Source organism: Saccostrea cucullata, unplaced genomic scaffold (assembly GCF_032062105.1).
Source record: "Saccostrea cucullata isolate Sc308-1 unplaced genomic scaffold, CSIRO_AGI_Scuc_v1 ctg142, whole genome shotgun sequence".
Classification (NCBI taxonomy): Eukaryota; Metazoa; Mollusca; class Bivalvia; order Ostreida; family Ostreidae; genus Saccostrea; species Saccostrea cuccullata.
Window position 1 is genome coordinate 315,428 of NW_026939327.1, and position 23,813 is coordinate 339,240.

Genomic DNA, 23,813 nt, shown 5'->3' on the forward strand with positions numbered 1-23,813 from the left:
TTTAATATTGTATACAAAATTTATGTTTAATAAATAAATAATGATAACAGAAGGTTATAATATCAAGCAATTTTTTTTTGGAAATATGTACTTAAAAAATTAAGATTGCAATGCTATATATAGGCAATTATAACCCTTCAGTTACAATTCATTCATATGTAATGAACAGCTAGTAGGACAACTGCCTCTAATGGTGCAAAGTAAGACCTCAGTCATTTCAAAACCAGCCTCTTGTAGAAATATCAATCAGTTTAAGTGTGAGCTCACACATGTAGTGCAATTTAATGAATTATGGGTTAACCAAACACTTGTCTTCCATTCAGCAACTCAAGTTACACTTGACATTACCAAAATGACAATGATTTTTTTTTTCACGTTGCTTACTCTTCTGTAAATAAATATTTATAGTAAAATTTTCTGAGGTCTTCAAACATTTAATTTTCTTTTCCATATTTTTCTTCTCTTTCTTTTTTTATGGATGGGGGGATTTTTTTTTTTGACATTTTGATTATTCAGTTAAAATAATTTTTCTGCTAAAATCAGAACTAAGGATTTTCTAATATCTTTTCAAAATTTTAAATGTAATGAATAGGATTCAATCCTTAAAAATTACCTGAGAATCAGCAATTCCTGTAATTTTATCCATTCTGAAAATCTATCCAAGAACACATTTTGATGTGAATATAAACAGATAAAATCCTAAATCTTTGGACCACTGAATTTTCGTCCAATAGCTCCTGTTCTTTCTACTACACAATTATAAAAAAAAAACTTTGAGAAAATTAAGAGCAAGTGCAAGGACATTCTTAATTCAATATTTCTAAATTCCAAGACCTCAAACTGTGTGTCAACGTAGATAAAAAATTAACACTTCCTTTGTAATTTGCCCATGTAGAAAAAATGTGATAATAAATTTCAGGGAAAAAATTAAATAGCTCCAATTAGTTTTTACTTGCTTTGTGCATTTCAGATTTGTGTAGGAACCCAGAAAACTCATTAATCATTTCACCACTTTGTTGAAATATCCAAATTAGGACATCTTCATCACAACAAATTAATTGACCATAAGATCTCATCAAATGATTCTTCAAGACATAAATTTCCTTTCAACACATTTTTTCAAAAATGATGAAGAAAACAGGTTTCTTTATGAAATCCAGATCACAAAAAACATGAACAGACTTTCCACAGCATATGGTGATTCTGCATCAAACAGATTTCAATCAAGTCCAGTTTCAATAGTACTACAAACACATAACAACAGTAGGCACAAGTGTCTACTGGCCGTAAAACCCCGAGTTGTAAATATCTGATATTGCATCGGAGACTACACCTTGTAAGGGAACCCCCCTTTGATATTGATCAAGGGAACCGATGGCTCATCGTAAGTACAAACAAAAGGGGGCTCCTAGTCAAGAGGGAAAGCACCATCACCTTAATAACTCCTTAATCAACAATAAGTTGACAAAGCTCTTATATTCTTTTGTTTGTTCATATTGCCTTTATCTGCTAATACGGGTTAGATGAAACTGAGTTTTCCTTCTGTCGCTCTCAGTCCTGTATTTAATAAGTTTACATGCACTAAAGCCTACCTCCTTAGATTCTTTTTGATTTTGAAGATAGTCAATATATGTCAAAATAATGGATCAATTGATATGAAATTCAAGAATAGACTTAGGGGAAATCAAAGCATATAGGGTGACTCACATAGGCCAATAATTAATATGCGCAGATGTATTTTTTCAATATTCAATATTTCCCAAGGTAAAAAATGGGACATCACCAGGGATATTTGAAGTACTCAGATGTTTAAGCTGCATAATGTACCATATCCTGATCAATTGCATTGCAAGACAAATTTATACATAAACATCTCTTTGTAAATGCCTGCCAAAATATCACTGTTACATGTATTATCTTCTACGAGATTCTACAAAGTCTCAAATAGCAGGGAAATGACTCTTTGAATTATATCCATCTTCTCAGTGTATCGGATAAACCATTCTGCCATGTACCCTATTCCAAGATCCAGAACCATGTTATACTGTGTCATATAATAGATCTGAAATCATCCAGCACAATAATTAGAAATATCAATGTACAAGAATACATGATTCTTTATATAGTCAAATACAGGGACCAACTTTTTTTTTCTTTACATACGTAATTTGCTTAAAACATCCATTTAGTTTTCAACACGTTTTAAACCCATGGGAAATAAAAAAAAAAACTTTCGCTGTAAGTGTAAATTCATTATAAGTGGGTTTGCTATAACCATATTTTACTGTACTCATGCAATCTTAAGACAGGTTATAGCAGAAAGAATATAAGATTTGTTCTCCCATATAAAGTATTTTTACCAATTAAAAAATAGCATGCATTTTCTCAATAACAGCTAGTATATTTAAAATGGGAAGTTCAGCAAAAGTACACCTCAATAATATTAACTTTAATAATAAAATTTTTCATTTTAATTTTTTAAAACTTGAAATCAAATAAAAAAAACAAAAAAAAAAACAACATTCCTGGAGGATTTTTTGTCCTTATAAAAAAGACAAAACTTCCTGAAAGAAATCCTTCCCCCTGACAATGACAGATTGCAGTGGAACTCTGGAATGTGTAGAGCCCTGCACGACTTTCCCCCATTGTATAGGGATACAATCTTTATTATATGTTATTGATCACAAAGGCTTGATTTCATCACACAATTATAACTGAACCCCTGGAATCTATACAAGAACATTGAGATTTTCTATGGAGATTTGTCAAGCTGTTGTGTCAATTACTGCCTTAGATCTAGATAAGGACACGATCACATTTCCTTTATCCTGTATTATTCCAGTTTGTTACTTATTTTTATTAGCATGTATACACTGTTTTCTTAATATCTGGGAGGAACCCAGTGTTGATAATTTTCACAAACCTCGTAAAATACATGTAGTAGAAATGATAAAGTTCTAGACATTCCTTTACAGCTATCATTTGCTTTCTGTTTTCTTTCTATTTTATTTCTCTAGGAATATTTGTAGTGGGTTTACTGACATTTAACAGATAAGTAATAAAATTTTAAGTAAAGGGAAAGAACTCCAGTAAAGTATTGTAGAAATTCGAAATGAAACTTATCTTGCACAGGCCATACTCTAAAGTTATAAGACAGCTTTGGCTGCCCTGTTTTACCACAATATTGGTTTTGCAGTCAGTCTACCTTTCTGCAACTACTCTGCACTGCTTTTCAGCCATTGGTTTTACTGTATACAGGGAAATTTTCGCTCCCGTTTTATTTTCGCTCCTTTCGCCCTTCTGTCATTTGGTCGAATTTAAAACAGATTGAAATCAAATAATACAGTATAATTTCTTTAATAAAATTATGAATGGGCAAATTTAAAATGGGGCAAAATTGTCTTCATGTGTGAAAAGGCGAAAATAACAAGGGACCAGAAAAAACCTGTAAACAGTATATGATATGCGTTACCTCCCTTTTTATACCTCCTGCCCAATTTACCAGTTTAAGAAGTTAACATCAAACCATTACTGATATTACCTGTTTTTTCAGAAAGAGAAGCAGAGGGCAACAGTCTTACTTGACTAGCAGAAGAGGAACAAAATAGTTGGAGAAAAACAAAAAAATATAAATCGTGGAAAAGCAGTATTAAACTTTTTGCGGAAAAGCTGTGTTGAATCTCAGAAAACTGAAACTTCGAGTGGTTTTACACCAGTTATAACTAAACATTAAAGTAAAAGACAAATAAGACTGAATTATTCAGGTATGTTAAGCTAGCTTATGATCAGTATATTTGCCATTGATTCTGATGGATTCTCACCTGCCCACGGCACCCCCCATACAAATAGTCAATGTCAGGTAAACAGAGTTCTCTCCTGCGACACGAGGCCTTGGCAAACTGCTGAACGAGTCTATCATAACGTCTTAGAGACACTCTCCTCACTACTTTGTAACGATAATGTGGATGATGTGTGGCAAAATAAAATTTAAGGGAGTTCACATTCCACAATGTGGAGATTACCGAGTTTAAATGTGGGTAACTGAGACCATTTGTCTGGGATGATTGGTCAAAAGTCATCTGAAGTGGAACATGGAAAAGATTCAGACCAAGGGTTAGAGTGACAGGGATGTTCACCTCAAGATAGGGAAACAAACTTTTTGTGGACAACAAGACTCCATTTCCATGTGATAAGGCTCCAAGGTGATTGCCTCCATGCAAAGTTGTTTCAAACTTGCTGCTTCTGTCTGCACTTCCAGCATTAGACATTCTGCAATAATGATGTCTTCTGTTCTTTAAGGATCTTTTTTTCTCCCCTTTACATTACATCTTCAATGCTGCATCATAAAATTTGAAAACCTTCTTGTTTTATTTCCTCACATCAATAAAGCTGATGGAACATGATGCGCAACTTCAAAAGTTCTTCTTAGACAAAAGTCTGCTGCAGCAGAACCACAAGCTCTTTTTAACTTTGATTAAAATAATTACCAGGAAACACAGATTCCATCAAAAGAGAGAAAAGAAAATTTCATCACCTCACATGAAATTATCCATCACTTAATAAATAATTCCTTTTATTTTTATTGCACATATTGCTGACCACTACACCTTTGCTTAATTTTTTCTTTTTCATAAAATAAAATTTTTCACACTGAATACGACATACACTGAATAAATTTCCACTGAAGTTTTTCACATACTAAATATCCAAAATCTGAAGATTTCAAAAGAAGAATTCACTAGACTTACAACTGATAATAAAAACTTAGGTTCAAATCCAAAATATGTTTTTGAACATACATGTTCCTCAAACAATTAGGCTAGATTTGAACAGCCTGCATCTCCCAACATAACGGTGTGTGTTTACTTTCACGCTTGACTCGATAAGCAACTCTGATGAGGCGATTTCTTTTGCGTGGGATTACCAACTTCCAGCAACAGTAATTAATCTTAACAATTAATTGCAGAACTTCTACTATAGAATACACTAAATGTTCTAGATATTCCTTAGGGCAAAGGAACTTTACCCAATTTGTGAAAAAACTTTTCTTTAAATAAAAAAAAATTAATTAAATTGAAAATTTATCCTTTTTGAAACTTTGTGAAAACTGTAATGATTTTAAATTTTTTTGTTATAAAATACACATATATAAGATGTACTTTTTTTCTTATTATCATCCCTAAAACTTTCTTTTTCCAAAATAAAAAAATAAATAAAATACAACTTATAAAAGGCATTGAAAAAGTTTGAAAATTAATGCTTCAAGAAAAATTTTGAAAAAATTTAAATCTTTTCAAAATCTGGGCATGCATTTTTGAAAACTAGATTCTAGTTGTTTATTACATTACTACAGTGCATTAATGTGTAACAAAGGTGAAGAATATAATTTATGTTTGCTCCATGCAGAATAATGTTTATTAGACCCATTAATATAAATCAGCTACTGTATTAGAGAGGACAGTTATAGTGTGATGTAAATAGCACTTAACGAAGGCCTTAGGGTTCAAAACACCTTTAAACATTACTTCACATACATACCGAGAATGAGATGGATACTCGAAATTAAATCAAGCTGAGACCAACTTGTCATATCATGCAACTATTTTCAGTGACAAGGTTTATATTTATTTATAATACTTTTATATTATAAAATACTAATTTTCAAAATCAGAAAGAGGATCTAAAATAATAATAATTAAAAAAAAGACTTAGTTATAGTTACAATTAATTTTTAACTTCATAAAAATATAAAACTAAAGTTTTCTTTTTTTAATCAATGGGGGGGGGGGGGGGGTCAAAGAATGTAGCAGGGATATTAAATACTTCTTCAAAAAGAAAAAATTGTTATATATGAAAAACAAAATAAATACAGGGAGAGCTAGGACATAAAAATACCAGGCTGAAAATGTGACCCTTTATTAACCCTAGATGACCATACAGAACTCTGTAACAGACAAGGTATGCCCCACACAGAAGGCCTGGACTGTGACATTATTATGACGTTACAGTAAACAGTCTCCTGTCTCTCAATCCATCATCCTCCTTACAATGAGCCTAGTATCTGATGACAAACATCTTATACTGGTATAGGCAGCACCTTACCAGAATCCCAATCAATTCAAATTCTCGATCTCTTTTCCTTTCTTTATATTCAGTTTGAAAATATGTTTATTTTCATAAGTACTGAATATTTTTAAAAAGAAATGCAACCACCTGAATGGATGAAAAAAATTTCACAAAAATAGTGAATAATGTCATCTATGTGAATTTTATCCATAAACCTAAACATACTCCGTCAGTGTGCAAGATAACACTCTGAGTAAAGGGCAGTAACTCTTATACACCTCAGCCTCTTCAGTTGATTATCTGTCTAGTACTTACCCTTTTATATTGAGCATGGATATTCTGTGGGTCATCTTCTTTCTCAGATCTTTGTTTGGTCGTATTCTTCTCCTAAAGAGATGATAATTTCAGTCAACCACATTATCCCATCAACATGCATACAAAAAGAAAACACACTTACTTTACTATACTGTATAAATTGAAAGAATTATTTTCATATACAATTTATACAATTTTGTACTACAGTGGCTGCAACATTATTGTTGACAAACCAATCATGTAGAATCGTTCATGTATCGTGCGTGATCGTTCGTGTTACGTGCAAGATTGTGCGTGCATCAGACTCAATCGTCTGCGGTTTTAATCATGCGCGATTGTGAGTTTAGAAACGTGTAAATTTCGTTTTGTAAGTTTTAATCGGAATCTTAATTGTTAAACAAGCATTTCATTTGTTTTTATATTTTTTAAAATCCAAATATAATGAATAAAGCGCAATTTACATAACTGAATGCAGAACGAACTAATTATCGCTCGTAAACAAGCAATATAGTAAGTCGTACAATATTATGTTCTTGTCAAATAGTGCGATCTGTATAATTTGACAAACCGTACTTAGATGTTTAACTTTTTATTTCTCTGATTTTCATTCTTGTTTACTGCTAATTGTGGTCAAGATATTTTTAAAATCAGTTCATCAAAAATAAAATGTTTTACAAATAAAAAAAAAAAAACATTTCTCAATGCTTACATGAATATTTAGTCGGCAAATAATTATACATGCACTCGACATGATTTTTGGGGGTTTGTTTATCAGTGTTTTTCTCTGTAACGTACAATGTACTTTTAATTATTTTCTTTAATTTCTGCTAATAAAAATGTGAAGTTATTGGCAAGTTCATTTTAGAGAATCACAAACATTGAATCAATGGAAATATATGGATATACATGCAACACGTAATTCAAATCATTCGATCCATGCTGCGATATTTTTTGAATCGTTTCTACCTTTCTGCATATTATGAAATCGGATTCAATCAAATTTTACGGCCCAACTACATGTGCATCTTATGACAGAGCAAAAAAAAAACCAGTTTATTAGGTTGGAGAATTTCGTATTAAAATTATAATAATTTACAATCTAAAATAATAAATAAGTCTTACATGTGGTATGTTACAGAAATATCCACTTCCGCTTTCCTTTTCAAAGTCTATGAAATTATAGTGATAATTCTTTGAAATCTATAATCAGTATCGAGTCGTATTTCGTTTTGAAAACATTGATTCCTAAATATTTTGAATTATTTTGAGTGAAGAATCGTGCGTTTGCGTTAGCAATCGTGTAAGATCATGTAATGTGTAGAATCGTTTGCGTGAAGGATCGTTCGTATAACAGGTTTAATCGTGCGTTAATCGTGCGGAATTGTTCGTGTAACGTGATGGTTCATGTAAGTTCTCAACAATAACGTTGCAGCCACTGTAGTATATTTCAAAAAAATTTCCAGTATTAACTCTGCTTTGAAATTAAATACAAAAAATTATTACATCAAACCATGTAAGCTATTTCTCAGCAAAAATAATGAATTAGTTTTAAAGTAATTATAATAATGAAGACATAAGTTGATCACTTTTAACCTAATGCATGTACTTCCTGTTACGTTTATACCTCTAGATGTAGACATGATCCAATCCGCTGGCACCAAGCTTTGTACTCCAGACCAAGAACAGAAATCTTCCGTAGGAAGTCCCTCATTTCGTGGATGATAAGGCTACTGCAGTCAAGGTCAATACTACAGACCTTGATCCAGGTCTCAATGACCTTGAGAACTCCAAAGTGAGGCTTGGGAATCTCTGGATGAGTGACCTTCAAGAATGATATAAAGGTAAGTATCTGCACTACTGCAGAAACATTTTTAGATGCCACTGCTCATCAATTAAGACAGAGAAGAATGTAACTGTTTCACCTATAATTCTTTCCATGAACCTGGCAATACTATTATTACAGACATTACCTCTCAATTAAGTCAAGTGCAGAACACTTGAGCTGCTATTACAAAGCTAGCAACATATCCTTTTTAGAGTTTGTAGCATTGAGCAACATTTGCCCAAAAGAAAGATAACAATGAAAGAAAAGCTTCCGAAGTATATGAAAATTAATTTAAATCAGAAGTTTTACTTTAAAAATAAATCATTTTTTTTTTAATTTAGGCTGGAAAACACTCTACATGTATGCATTAACAGTAATACTGGTATTGAAAGTGATGTAACTTCAAATCAACAATACAATCTTCATGGTATGAAACTGAAAATTTTGTGCAGAAAGTGTTATCTTTATCAAAAGCACAATGATTCCTAAAAAAAAAAATGTGTGAAGTATTGCATTAATGCTTTGTGACAGCAATAGAGAAGCTGAACAAATGCCTGTGTGGTACCTGCATGTTAACATTGTTGGTGTGGTATGATGGTGACCACGGTGAGGTGACTGAGGTGTTAGTGGTGATAGAGACATTGGAGGTGGTGGGGGAGGGGATGAGGAAGTTAGCGGAGGTGGTGCCCGCAGTGGATGTGATGTTCAGCTGGGACTGCTTCTCACAGACACCAGGCACCTGCTGGCCACCGTTTGGCTTGGAGCTATCAAAGGGACTGGGAAAATCAAAGATCTGGGGGCTCTGGCTAGCACTAGACATGGGGGAGGCAGGGGCCTCAAAATGCACTTCAATGTTGGCCACTTTGGAGTCAGTAATGGAATCGGAGGACTCCCCTGGGAGGAATCCAGTGTCCACTTCCGTAGGGCAGTTAGTCCAATCAGTCGTAGTAATGGTGATCACTGATGGTGAATTTGGCACTTTGGTTTTGGAAGTTTCAGGAAACACTTCTGCACTGCGCTTTTGATTGTTCAAATGCTCAGAACTGCAAGAGGAGAGTTCCGTAGGGGAGGGATCACTACATCCCGTTCTGGCTAAATTCTCCGGCACTGAACTTGAGCGCGAGAAGATGGGAGATACGTCTGTGGCAGGGGTGTCCATCACAAAGGTTGGCAAGTTAATGAGCTCTCGTTGAAATGCAACAATATCTACATCAGCTCTGGAAGGAGAATTCAAAGAGTCGTCTGAACCCATATCCATACTGTCATTATTATTGTCAGACTGAGGGGTCGACATGCTACTTTGAGATTTACACAGATGCTTTTTACTTGACCAATGAAAGAGTTTGGATTTGGCGGAATGATTGGTGTTACTTCTCTCGTGTTTATTGTCACCTGACGACTCTGGACTACTAATTGCATTGCCGCTGCTGGATTCAGATATCTGGTTAATCTGCCCACTAGAATTGGACTGCACTGGATTGGCTAAGCTCTGACCCATTGCTTTCAGAGCTAACTGGGTAGGCTTATTTTTGGACTGAAAACCATTATGTTTGACATAATCCCCTGGGCTGGATACATTTGGGGAGTCCATTTCATCGGAGGAGGAATTTTTAGCAGTTGTTATGGAAATCTTTAGGTTCGTCCTCTTTTTCTTAATCAGGTCCTTCTTCAGTTCATATTTAACACTTTCTGAATTACTTCTCGGTGGACATACTTCCTCCACTGGATTTTCGGGAGGTCGTAACTTGGTCTCTATTGTATTGTAGGAAGATTTTCGGCGTATCATATTCCCGAATAACTTGTGAGCCAGAAGTCTCAGAATTATAACAGGGTGGACAAGCATAGGCAAAGCCATTAACAACTGCTCCCTGAATGGTTTCTTGTCTATTTCTGTCAAGAACTCCATTGAACACGATGGGGAAATAAAGGGAGATAAGACTGTATTTTGACTCTGTTTGACAAGAGTGGCTAGGCTCTGTACAGAGGTAGACAGGTTTATTGTTGATGGAGAGGAGTCGGATTCATCCCCCACAGCCTCCTGAAATAATACAGAAAACTCAGTCACGATCAAGTTATAGAATATCATTACCTCCTTGTTTTACAATTATCAACATCCTTAAATAGACTGAAATTTTTAGGACAACAAATTTAAAGGGAAATATATGTCATATTAACAACAGATTTAAATTCCACCAACTATCTTTTTTTCAGGAAAAAAAAACTTCAGAATTAGATACATGTATTAGTATCATATACTGGAATTTTTAGCAAGACCCAAATTTAGAATTTTTGCCTTAGATATCAACGTTAAAATTTAGCAAGAAATAATTGGTATTTACCCAATGATAAAATGACTCTGAATTATTAATTTCTTGTTAACTCATATGGTATCAAAATCATAAAATCCTATTTTAATCTCAATGCATTTTTCCCATGATCATTGATTTTCTTCCCGACATAAAAACCAGCTATTTAATCCTACATGTATTAAATATGCATGCTCTGTTCTTAATCAGTAAATACTCCTACAGTTCCGAGAAAGTTGTCTTTCTTTGCATGTTCAATTATTTTGCCATATTCCGGAAAAAAAAAGTTTTCCAACCAACGTTTTTCAAATGGGCAGGAAAGTATATACAATTTGATTTGTTTTTTTAATTTTTTGAATTATCTAACATAATACAATCTCAACCTTAGAAATGTATTGATAAATCATATAATACACCAACAAGAAGACAATGCAGATTTATATCTATACATGTGTCTTTAAAACTTTCAACCTGTTTAAAACTTTCAACCTAAAAACTGTCTCAGACAACTTCAAACAAGAGGCCCATGGGCCACATCGCTCACCTGAGAAGCCTTGACCATCCTGTTCTTTACCAGATTTCCCTCTTGTTATACATAATGCATCCCTACCCTATCCACTGATCATAATTTAGACATTTTTAAATCTACACTACCCCAGGTTCCTCCCATGTGCACATAAGTTTCAGTTATTCTTGCCCAGTGGTTCATGAGAAGAAGATTTTCGAAGATTTTTCATATATATTTCTATGTAAAACTTTGATTCCCCATTGTGGCCCCGCCCTTCCCCCGGGGGTCATGATTTGAACAATTTAGAATCTACACTACCCCAGGATGCTTCCACATAAGTTTCAGCTTTTCTGGCCCAGTGGTTCTTGAGAAGAAGATTTTCAAAGATTTTTCATATATATTTCTATGTAAAACTTTGATTCCCCATTGTGGCCCTGCCCTTCCCCCGGGGGTCATGATTTGAACAATTTAGAATCTACACTATACCATGATGCTTCAACATAAGTTTCAGCTTTTCTGGCCCAGTGGTTCTGGAGAAGAAGATTTTCAAAGATTTTTCCTATATATTTCTATGTAAAACTTTGATTCCCCATTGTGGCCCCGCCCTTCCCCCGGGGGTCATGATTTGAACAATTTAGAATCTACACTACCCCAGGATGCTTCCACATAAGTATCAGCTTTTCTGGCCCAGTGGTTCTTGAGAAGAAGATTTTCAAAGATTTTTCCTATATATTTCTATGCAAAAATTGATTCCCCTATTGTGGCCCCGCCCTTCCCCTGGGGGTCATGATTTGAACAATTTAGAATCTACACTACCCTAGGATGCTTCCATATAAGTTTCAACTTTTCTGACCCAGTGGTTCTTAAGAAGAAGATTTTTTAATGACCCCACCCTATTTTCGTCTTATTTATCTCCCCTTGTGAGGGAACTTGGCCCTTTATTTTAACAATTTAAATTCCCCTTCACCCAAGGATGCTTTGTACTAAGTTTGGTCAAAATCAGACAAAATGTTATCAGAAAAGCTCACTTGAGCCTTCGGCTCAGGTGAGCTAAATATATATATATATATAAAAAAAGACGCTCTGAATTTTCCTATATAAACAAAACAAAGAAATATATACATGTAGTTTAAAGTACATGTACCTTACAAAATGATTGGGAAGGAGAAATTCTAACAGGTCAGTTAAAGTACATCAAATAGTTTTTTTATTGACCTTTTTTTCTCACTTAAAGAGCCTGAATATTTCTGTTAACTAAAGGAAAACATGCACTTGAAGAATCTCGTTTCAAAATATCTGTTCCAAGTTCCTATCTACATGATTCTTCAATTGCACTAAAAAAGCCTAACTGCTGAGCTTAAGCATGAGAGTATGCCAGAGCTGCTGTCTATGTCAATTAATGTCTGTCTGTGCCTATGTATGCTTACCTAACAGGCTGTTTGAATAGTTTATCTATAGTTAAAATATGTGTCAGCATTTGTATTTTTATTACATTCTTAACAAATAGATAAATAGCAAATGATGAATACTTTAATTTATAGAATAATGCCACAATTATATCATACAGTCAAATCCCATTATCTCAAACTCGAAGGGATGGGTGTAAATTTATCCTTTTCATTATAAAGACCATTCAGACCAAAATGCAATTTCTTTTTGCTTTTAAGCTTTTTTTACCTTCAAAATATGGGCAAAATAACATTTTTATTTTTTGGGAACAATTTTATTCAACATGTCGTACTGCAGCTGAATTATGGCAATGGCAATTATGTAAATCTTTTTTATAAAGAGTTGGACTTCCAATTTTGCTTCTTTATATCCAAGATTATTTAATTGATATTCATAAAAGTTTCCTTATAAAGCTTGAGTTCCTCCATTTAACAAGCTCTTTATAACCAATTAAGTTTGATTGTACATTACTATATCAAAGTCTAACAGAATTGCTTTAACATTTTAACTGTTTTTGTACTAAGTGGGAGCCAGTGGACCCACCTCGATGAGTTCCGCCACCAGCCCCTCTAGGGATGCCGCCTGTAGGTGGTGGTTCTCGTTCCACATCACCACCCTCCCGATCGCCATCAGCTCAATAAAACTGTCCTCAGGGGAGTGGACTTGGAGGTGGGAGTTGGTGTCTGTGTCCATAAACACTAAAAATACACCAATGGAAAGGTTAAACCACAGCGTTAATCAAGAATCTGTCTAAATATAGAAAGATGAAAGTGGTGTCAGTTTCAACAGCAAGTTACTTTCATGGCTGCAATGATTAAAGGGAGGAAAGTATAGATCTATGCTACAGTATATCTTCAGTTAAACTACTGAACTGTACATCAATATTAATTAAAATCAGTCCTAGATCATAACAAACACTACAATATATTTTTCAAGATATATTTCAGCAGTGTTCATGAATTTTTTAGCACAAAAATGACTAGAATTTTAAATTTACCACATATATTTCCCAATGCCATATACTAGTAACTTAATTTATAAGGATTTTTTGTTCTTTCGAGATTTATTCTATAACATATATTTATTTTTAGAGTTGGGGGAAAAAAAATTAAGTTAGACTTTTAAGGGTAAATGTGAATAGTTAACAAATACTGAGAGTAAATTCAAGTTCATAGCAGATACTGAAAATGTATTGTATTGGGCTGTGTATTTTTTTTAGCACTTTTGGCAGAAAGAAACTTTAAATCCGCTAATTCAAGTAAACGCTAAATGTCTTGCACATATACAATGTATACATAAATAAGAACATTAAGAAATGCACTAAATCAAAACTTCGCTAACTTTTCAAAAATCAAATTCCGCCAAATATAATACATTTTCAGTATGTGTAGCCTTGACCTAGAACTATGAGCTTGTGAAGACTGGATGACATATTTTTAGCTTTATAGGCTACATAGGGATATTCACATAAATATTTGATGCCTAAGTAAAGCAAATCAAAGATTGCAATCTTAGATACACTTTTTATCACAGAAAAACTTGCATAAAAAGTCTGCTGTTTTTTTTTTATTCTAAGTATATATACCCGGTATATATATATACATGTATAACTAAATGTTAATTTTATGTAAACATACTTTTTTCACTTGATTCGTCTGATTTGTTTTAATTATTTTTTTTACCTAAGTACTAAGATATATTTCGTAATCAAGATCTGATATAAAGCAGCTACAGTTAGATATCTAACACCTAATTGCTAGGTTAGCCGCTAAGTGATCTTGACTGTAACCCAGCTAAAATCTTTAAAGTACATGACAGTGTTTAAACTCATATGTTCAATAATTTCTTTGAATATGATAAAAAAAACCCTCCTGTTTCCTTGACCTAAATAGTGTAAAAATGAAGGGTTCACTCTGAAACTGTGTACATCTTAAATAATTAATACATAAAAAATACTCCATAAAAATCTACAGTTAAGTCAAAACAGAATCAATACATGGGTTATGATGACCTTGTTTGATGTAATAGGCATTGATAGGAGAGAAAATGTTAACTTTTGGAAATAAATGGATGGTGACAGTGATTACATGAAACAAATAATGCAAAATTTGTTTCTATAATACTATTACATACCGTATAAGTAGAATTTTTAGCGAGGATTTAATTTTGGCATTATTAGCTAGGGTGCTGACATCGCTAAAATTGAATATCACTAAAAATTAATTGTGTATTATTTGCAATAGCTTCTTTAGTTAGCATTTCAAAACCGCTAAGTTAACTTCTCGCTAAAAATAAAATACCAGATTTTAGGTAGAAATCTCTAAATTTGCGTCTCGCTAAAATTTCCACATATACGGTATTTAAATATGTAGGTAACTTGGAAATGAGGAGGAATGATACTACAGCTGATTCAAATTTCAGTTTTCCTCACTAGAATTTCTACAATTTGTAACAAATTTCAAAAGTAAAATTTTGGTCAACCTAACTAGTACTTCCATTCTCTACAGATGAACTTTTGTGCTTCAGAGTATTTTTCTCATATATCCTCTAATTTACATCAGTTGGCCTGTTCATACCCTATAGGTTTAAATACAATCCATTACCGCCTAGTTTCTTTGAGGCACAATTCCCTTAATGGCCCTTATAATATCTATCAAGATGACAACTGGATGGCTGCAGCAGCATATGGAACCCTTTCTACTGCCTGACCATCAGAGACAGCTTTATCTGCTTCAGTGGGGGTTAATTTGTGTCATTATGTTGTATTTATCTTTGTCCACTGCTTAAGTCCTGGCAATGACCCCAGATAAATCTACGTCCAGACACGGGGGCCATGGTCGGCATCTTTGCTGTATTGTAGCGTACTTTGATCTATGGAGGACTGTTGTGATTGGGGAATCAATGTTAATGACTCCTGGGGAATCTCGGTAGCTTTTCTATTATGCTGTGGGCCATTTTCTGTATGTTGACAAGCATTTGCTTTTTACTTATTTGATTTGTTGACCGAGTTGCATTATTCCCTTTTAGCACTCGCTTGAGTAAATTTTCTGTGATTATGTTCTGCTTTCATGTTATTTGTATACATTTATCCATACTCTAATTGTCTGTGTGATCAACAAGTTTGGAATTCAAGGATATTAATTGGAAATCAGAGGTTATTGATATCTGAATTTGCATTATATCTGGCACGTTTTAGCATCAGGAAATCTGTATATCTAAAGATCTTGAGAAGTATAGGCAATGGACAAAAAACATTCTAGCTTACATAATATAATCAACTGCATTTCAGTAAAAAAAAAAACCTTGTTTCAGAATAAAGTATATTTAATTATCATTTGAAATTCTTCAATAATAATTCAAGCATTATATTCCTTCAGCATATATTATACTATGGGTGAAAAATAAAAATAAATATTGCTGATTAAATACCTATCCGTTTGACTGGCATTAAAATCTCTGTTCATGAAATTCTAGACAACTTGGAGGTTAATTTCTATTATAGATATTCTGAAAAGGTTAGCTAGTTTATACAGCAACAATAGAGAAAAAAAATGAAAAAGCAAAAGTACTGACTGACCAGCTTAAATCAAGTTGTTTATTGGAGAAAAAAAAAAAAGCTGATTTTAATCAGATCATTCTCAAATAATCATGTCTCTTTGTAGAATGCAACAGGGAGTGAAATGTACCTACTAACTGTAAGGCAGAAACAAACTTGATGAACTCAGGGAACTGTAAATATGGTAAAATTACTTATCTAGGAAAATACTGTTTTAAATAATCATCATATTTTTTAACCTATATCAAATTTGAAAGAAATATTTAGTTGAGCCTGTAAAAATATCATAATTAGAAATGTGCATCACTCAGCATTAATCTCAATTGGTCTGTCATATATTTGTTGAGACTAGAAATCTGAAGCAAAAATACAATTTTGGTGTGGGAGGGGGTAAAATTAAGCACAAAATTTATAAATTCTACGACAAAATAGCCAAAGTAATGACCAACAAGATAACTGTTTTCCTTTAATTGGACTTTAGAGTCTCGATCTTCTACATTTGGCTACAATAACCCTGAATTCCAGACATATATGCTAGCATTATAGTTTATAACATACAGTGACAACATGCAGCCTTAGTCCCTGACAATAGTTTTACTTACACTTTCTATCAAACAGGTCCACACGACCTCCAAGTTTATGTAACAGTCCCATGTACACTAGTATTCGTGCTGCGTGGTACTTGATGTACTTGGCATACTTAGTACTATGGTTGGTGTAGTACCACTCATCAGATGGTAGTAGAAGCTGCATCAGCATGTCGGAAATGTCTGCATCGTTCAGGGACTGGTGATGGTGGGGGTTCAGGGCTATAGAGGCCAAAGCCTGCAGCAGGAGACACAGTAAGTGCTGAAAAATAAATATTGCATGTACAGTACTGATCGAAGTACATACAGTAAAAGATTAAGTTCAAAGACAGCTAGGTGCACGCAAAGAAGGTCATTAAAGTGTTAGCATTAATTAAATCAACTTAAATGTTGAATGCATAGGTTTTGCAGCAGTTGTCAATTCTAACATATTACAACCTTTCGGACTGAAAATTTTAACCTTGAATTTGAAAAACAGTCACAAGTTAGAGTCTGCATACCTCATAATTATGTGCATATCAATAACTTTGAAGGACAACTAAGAACAAGCATAAGCAAAAAAACCTGCAATTTTTTTTTTCCATCATAGAATGATATATTAATTTTTTTTTCTTTTCAATGTTTATTGATCTATTTGTACACAATAAAACTATTTTAGATGTGCATGTCTACATAAATAAATTTATATATAGTACATATGTACTGAAAGTATTAGTTTCATGACTGCTTACCGGTAAATGTATTATTATATTAGCTTAATGATGTGCTGATCAAGACAAGATACTGATAGCATGGAATGGATATACATTTGTATAGTCCCACTTTATTTAATTTATCCCACGATTTTTTTTTGATAATGGGAGAATCTGAGAGATGGAAATGGATAAATATCAAATAATATCTCCGACAAGTACATCTAAACTCTCCCCAGACCAGTAGTCTGATTATCTGACCAATCAGAGAGGAAATTTTACATCCTCTTTCTGTCCTGGAGATGACACCTGCTATATTATCAAATTAATTTTGTCCTTCCAAAAATCAATGCCATGATTGGTACTTAGACTGATAAAAAAACCTCCTCTCAGTTTCTCTATATGTGCTACACAGGCATCAAGTGTTAAATTCAATGTCTAACATCAAATTACTTTTGTTAATTAATCTCTACATTTTATACACCATCTGCTTATCGGATTTTCTTTCTTTATTGCCATTTTAATGTAAATAAGCAAATGCATCAATCATTTTAGTTCAACAGATGTTTCCTATAACACATTTGCCCCCCCCCCCCCCCCCCCCCCCAAAAAAAAAAGGAAAAAAAGAAATTCATTAAATGTTAAAACTGCAACAAACATTGATTTAAATACATCTCGATTATCTTTAAAACTTAACGAGGCCCGATCTGCTTGATCTGCGCATACGTTTTTACGCAGCGTCGACCCAGGCACATCACAATACCCTTGACTGCCGTCACAATTGAACACAATAACGTCACAATTAAAATGACGTCAAATTGCGCTAAAATGTTTCGCTGATCTTGCTTACCTGGTAATTCTACAGACTATGCATTGAAAGCTGGCATTTCTTTCTTTTTTTTTTTTAAATATTTAAATTAATAAACAACTTTGGAACCTAATTAATTTGAGGGATCAATTTTTTGGTACAGATTCATTAATTTTGTCTTGTTTCATTTCAATTTGTGAGTTTAAAAAAACAAACACTGCAACTAAAAGTAAACGATTTTAGTCTTTCTCTTTGAACATGTTGAAGTGTTTATACACACTCTTTTTTATATTGCGGACTTAAATATGCATGGATTATCTTCAATTCTAAAAAATACAATAAGTCCATAAATCATTTAAATTGAACCCCCGAAATATTTTATGTTTCTATATATAACATATTAGTAAAAATCGCAATTTTTGTCGCCTTTACCCCCCCCCCCCCCCCTCCTCCCTCTACCCCTTTTTTCCACGTAAAACAACGTTGCGTGTTAAGAGAAAAATAAAGCATGGCGAGAAAATTATTTCATAATGTAAGAATTATTTATTTTTTAGATACTAATACAGTATTGCAATCGTTTGTTGGTGTTATGTTAACCCATAGCGACCTATAAAATACGTAGTTGGATAGAATAAATCCAAATTTTGTGTTTTGACATGCCCCCTTTTCATTGCAATAAAGGCTACCTCCAATTTTCTTTTCATTTTTTATAAGAAGAATGAAAATTGCATGACATATGTGAAAAACAAAGAATTCCATCATATATTTTTTTTAATTTGTAAATTTCTTTGTTTATTGAAGAGTTTTAGTATGTAATTGTGTATAAAAACACGAAAAATGGTCCGTATATTGAGAGTACCCCCATTTCACTACAATAAAGGCAAGGTAACACAATTTCATTCTAATTTTTCTAAGCATAAAATACACAAGTATATTTCCAAAAATTAAAATTTTTTATCATTCCATTTTCGTAATTTTCAACTAGATCGGGCCTCGTTAAATAAGGAAATGAATAATATTTTTTGTTTTATAAATCTCTAGACATTCAAAAATAAGATATGTATATTTTATGAAGATTCGAAATATTGAGGGTAACATACATTAAGAAACAGCGGACTTCAGTGAGTGCAACTTACTGGATCATGGTTTGGATCTAAAGCCTCTACAAGTGTTTTAATGTGTCCATCCGCAATAATCCGGTGTTGAACATACGACCCATGGCTCATCACAACTAAAATCCGAGCACTAAGTATCTGTAAACAGTGATGCGTACAAGTCCGAAGTCGTGTACTAGGGGTGCACTTTTGTCGTGTCCCAATAATTCGCTTGTGCATGGTGATACTGTTATGTAAAATGCTTAAAATTTGACTAGGATTATAGGAAGTCAAGATTTCCAATGGGGAAAAACTAAACTGGGGAGAGAGATTAACTCTCCCCATGTCAGCACCATCATCAGTTTTATCACAGTGAGTATCGTGGTTTCCACTTTTCTGAAAGTTTGCGAAGGGCCGCTTAAATGCGGCACTAGCACCACTACCATCCTCATGCTTGGCCGCATTATTTCCCGAGTGTTTAGGACTTTTGTGTAAAGTGTCTGAACTACCTTGATCCAGGTACTCTCGTATAGTACTCTGAGAAACAGCAGAAGGAATCTCATAGTTTTTATGAACAATACACATATCAATGATCCTATTGACAATGCTAAGGGCGGTGAAATGTAACGACTGTCCGCCACGAAGAAGCTCCAAAGAAGCGGTGAGGAGTTTGGATAACTGAATGAATAACTCATATTTTTCATCTGGGTCTTGGGTCAACTGAAGCTGCTCGTAACAAGTCTGAAATAATATAGAAAATTGTGATGAAAATCTTGTATGTGAAATGAAAATTTAAGAAAACTCAAAAGTGTGTTCAAAGGTCAAAGGGAAAGATCTAAGTCCAAGTTTTTTACCCTGTGGAAAAGAGCTCACCCAAATGATTAAATTGATAAATATTTTTTGATTTGTATCTTAAGGAAAAAAGGTCAAGGTCAATGGAGACTCAACATAATACAGTGAACCTTCAGATATCCGGACGCCAGATATCCGGATGCTTCAGTATCCGGACGATTTTTCAACGGAACGAAAATTTTAAATGTTATTTTGTCTTGTTTAACTGGTGATTCAGATATCCGGATGCTTCACATATCCGGACAATTTGGCTGGGAACCAAAGTGTCCGGATAAATGAGGGTCCACTGTATAACATTTGAAATTTCAAAATATTTTGCAATGCACCTTAAAACTGAGTAAAGAGGACTCTGATGGATGGAGAGACATCTGAGGACATAAGGAAAGAAGACATACATGACAAACAGTGTATGCCTCGACCATATTCATGAAGAGGCATGGAAAATTAAAACGTTTTGATTATCCAAAGCACTCACATACTGACAGATTTATTTTCGCACAAAGTGTAAATCACCCAATAAATTTTCTGTGAAATGTGATTACTTTCCAATCCTATTGTACGGCAAAATGAAGTTAAAAATTCCCGTCAGTTGAATATTACCTGCAATATTTGATTAAGTAGTTCGTTAATGGCCTTCTCTACTGATGGATATTCGGAATTGTCTGCCAGTGTTAGCACAATTCTAATGTAATTTGTAAGTCCATCCAAAAGCGATGTTATGCACTCCTTGTTGGCTGCTAACTTCTTCAGAGCATACAGGGTCCTTTCTGCCTCTTCAAGATTCGACTTATCTGAAATTAACAAAAAAATTAGCCAATAAAAAGTCTAATAACGTCTGTAATGAAAAGACTTTTTCTTTTAAACAAGAGGCCCAAGGGCCTTAACAGTCACCTGTGTACATTACTGTAAAGGATTCGAAGAATGATAAATAATTACAATATAAAATACAGTGAAACTCAAGAAAATAGGATGACCAGGGATCATAAAAATAGTCAGTCTGGTAATTAGCAACAACTCAGAAACCACTCTCTATTATGACAGTACTAAATACCACTCATCATCAGCATTAGGACTGGCACAAAAGTGCTTCATCAGAAAATATACTACAGTGTACACATGTATATACACATAATACATTCAACATTATTTACCATACTCACCTCTCTTGGAATTTGAATAATATTTAACGTACATATTAAGTATTTCTGTCTTACATTTTATTTCATTCACTTATTAGTCTACCTTGCTATTCAAAACTAAGTAAGTAGTAGTTAGTAATTTAAAAGTACTTTTCACATTACATTTATTAAAGATTCTTGTGTCATTCTTTAATTCAGTTTACCTATTAATTGCATTACTTACATCGATTAATTATTACTATAAAGTGAATAACTCTTCCACAAGCAGAGTAAATAACCTAATACTTGATCATAAAAGAACCCAACCCTAACTCCAGGACCTGTTCCCGGAGCCACTGATATGAGAATTTTGAAACACAGACCTTTTCTAATAATAATAACTTATAAATTTGTTTCTCTGTTAAACACTAACAAACAGAGTAAGATGATTTTCAAAGAACTGCTAGGAATGCATAGCAGCATTTACAATATATTAATTGATGTAATGAGCTATGCAGCATTTTCAAAAACTGTTATATTCATGACCCCTGGGATAGTATTGTGGAGTTGCAAAAGCCCTTTAAAGGACTCATTTAAATATATTGTAAATGCTGCTATGCATTCGTAGCAGTTCTTTGAAAATCATCTTACTCTGCTTGTTAGTGTTTAACAGAGAAACAAATTTATAAGTTATTATTATTAGAAAAAGTCCGTGTTTCAAAATTCAAACAGCAGATAATGGCCACGTGACCAAGGCAATAATTCCTGGACACATGAAAGATAAAATTAACAAAATCCAAAGGAAGACCAATAGAAACATGTAAAGACACAATAGAACGAAATGAAAACTGTGGCGGGAAGCCGCCGTGAAAACCAAAGGGTGATATTGAAATGGATACGACACGACCTGATCATTACCAAACCTTGAAAGAATTAAATTGCTGATACATCATAACAATAACATATATGGCATGGAAAGAAAATTGAATCTAGGAGCATTGCTGAAAATTGCTGTATCGAAATGAAACATGCAGATATAAGTACATTGCAGCTTTCTGACACGCAGAAATTAGTACCTTCGCGGGTCTTGTCCTCTTTTGTTGCATTACGAACCCGATTCAAATTCGAGATCAATCTGTTGTATGTCATTGAAATGCCATAATGATTCTGTTAATGCAAGTCTTTCGGGTTTTAATGAGTAATAAAATTTTTAAATTTACAAGCATAGAAATTTTCTTGACATTTACTTTTATGTCCCGTTTACCGATAGCTTTTAGTACTGTAGTTAAATCCAGGGACATTCTACTGTTCTAAAACCCTTTAGTTAGGCCTAGAAGTTCGATTACACTTAGTTTTCACTATGTAAACCTTTAAAGACCCATTCTATATATATTAATATTATTAAGAAAATTACAAAAATCTAAACTGCAAGCATCCGTTTTTATAATAGAAACAGTGAACGTAACATATCATCGATTACACCGAATTAAAAAAAAAATCGTCACCTCCTTGCACATCACGAAGCAGTCAGACTACACTATTATTCATAAACTGGATGTTTTTTATATAGGCCTACTGACTCTTGAAAATTAAAAATGAACAACATAAAAGAGAAACAGTTCAAGACATCACAATTTTCAAATGTTAATAAATTATTCATCGGTTTTCATTAATTAAACTTTAAAACAATGTACCACAGGAGTCTGAATTTTTTATAGTAAAAAAAAAATCCGAAAAAAAAATCCCACCCTCAACTAAAACCCACGTGTTATTTTATTTGAGGGTAGGACATTTTTTCCGATTTTTTTTACGACAAAACCTTCAGACTCAGGATTGTGAATCTACAAATTCTTATTAAACTGCTTCGTGATCCAGGGCTAGGGGTCTGTAAAAAAAATTAAATCAATAAAATTATAATCATAATGTTAAACTTTACAAACAAATTAAAATTTACTTGTGGTGACACTGGACAGAATTTGAATTCCGAGAATTTTAAGTCTGTAACCTCGGTTAGGTTGTGACCATGGTGACCCTTACCCGGCCATTTCAGTGAGTGACTGCGTCTCCAAGATTTATGGCACTGATCCGTCGTCTGATCATACTCAGAGGGGTAGATTACATCCCTGTGGCATACCCAGGGCTCCATCAGCCCGAAAGACGCTCTCTCGTGAAACATGAACTTTTCGTTGTATTCAGATATCAGTGTGTGAATACAGAGTTAATTCAATGGAAAGAAGTAATCACGTGACTTTGTGTCGGGAAAAGGTTAAGACAACTTACGCACGTACTAGTAATCAAAGCAAAAAAGTTACTCTTCGTCAACAGCAAAATCACACAGAAGTAGTGGGATATACATACAGAGTTAAAACAATATTAGTACCTCAAATGAAAATGATTGAACGTTCACATGGAGTGTCTGGAAAAACAAATCGAACGCACTCTTTTCGTTTAAAATCCTCAAATAATCACAACAGAACAATTTTCATAAATCATCTCAAAAATTTTCCCATCAACAGATAGTTTTTTATCCAAGGACATTACTTGATGAACAGTCCTCAACACAACAAAAACATAACGCCACATCAAACACTATATTTTCTTTCTCTCTAAAATTGACGAATACGAATAACTTAATTC

General features: G+C 33.6%; 1 protein-coding gene across 3 annotated transcripts in view; it reads right to left on the reverse strand.

Annotated features, from left to right (window-relative positions):
• The window catches only part of LOC134252848 (1-phosphatidylinositol 4,5-bisphosphate phosphodiesterase epsilon-1-like), a 130,338-nt gene that overhangs the window by 42,353 nt on the left and 64,172 nt on the right, over positions 1 to 23,813 (reverse strand). For 2 of the 3 annotated variants that reach the window (XM_062735395.1, XM_062735394.1), the window contains exons 1-8: positions 23,214 to 23,352; positions 20,659 to 20,849; positions 19,249 to 19,947; positions 16,628 to 16,874; positions 13,013 to 13,167; positions 8,772 to 10,244; positions 8,006 to 8,203; positions 6,382 to 6,453 (exon numbers count right to left, since the gene is read on the reverse strand). In XM_062735395.1, coding sequence (XP_062591379.1) covers positions 6,382 to 6,453; positions 8,006 to 8,203; positions 8,772 to 10,244; positions 13,013 to 13,167; positions 16,628 to 16,874; positions 19,249 to 19,947; positions 20,659 to 20,849; positions 23,214 to 23,352 — 3,174 coding nt within the window. Of the gene's footprint in view, positions 1 to 6,381; positions 6,454 to 8,005; positions 8,204 to 8,771; positions 10,245 to 13,012; positions 13,168 to 16,627; positions 16,875 to 19,248; positions 19,948 to 20,658; positions 20,850 to 23,213; positions 23,353 to 23,813 lie in introns of those variants that run through there. The other variant, XM_062735393.1, reaches the window with a different exon arrangement.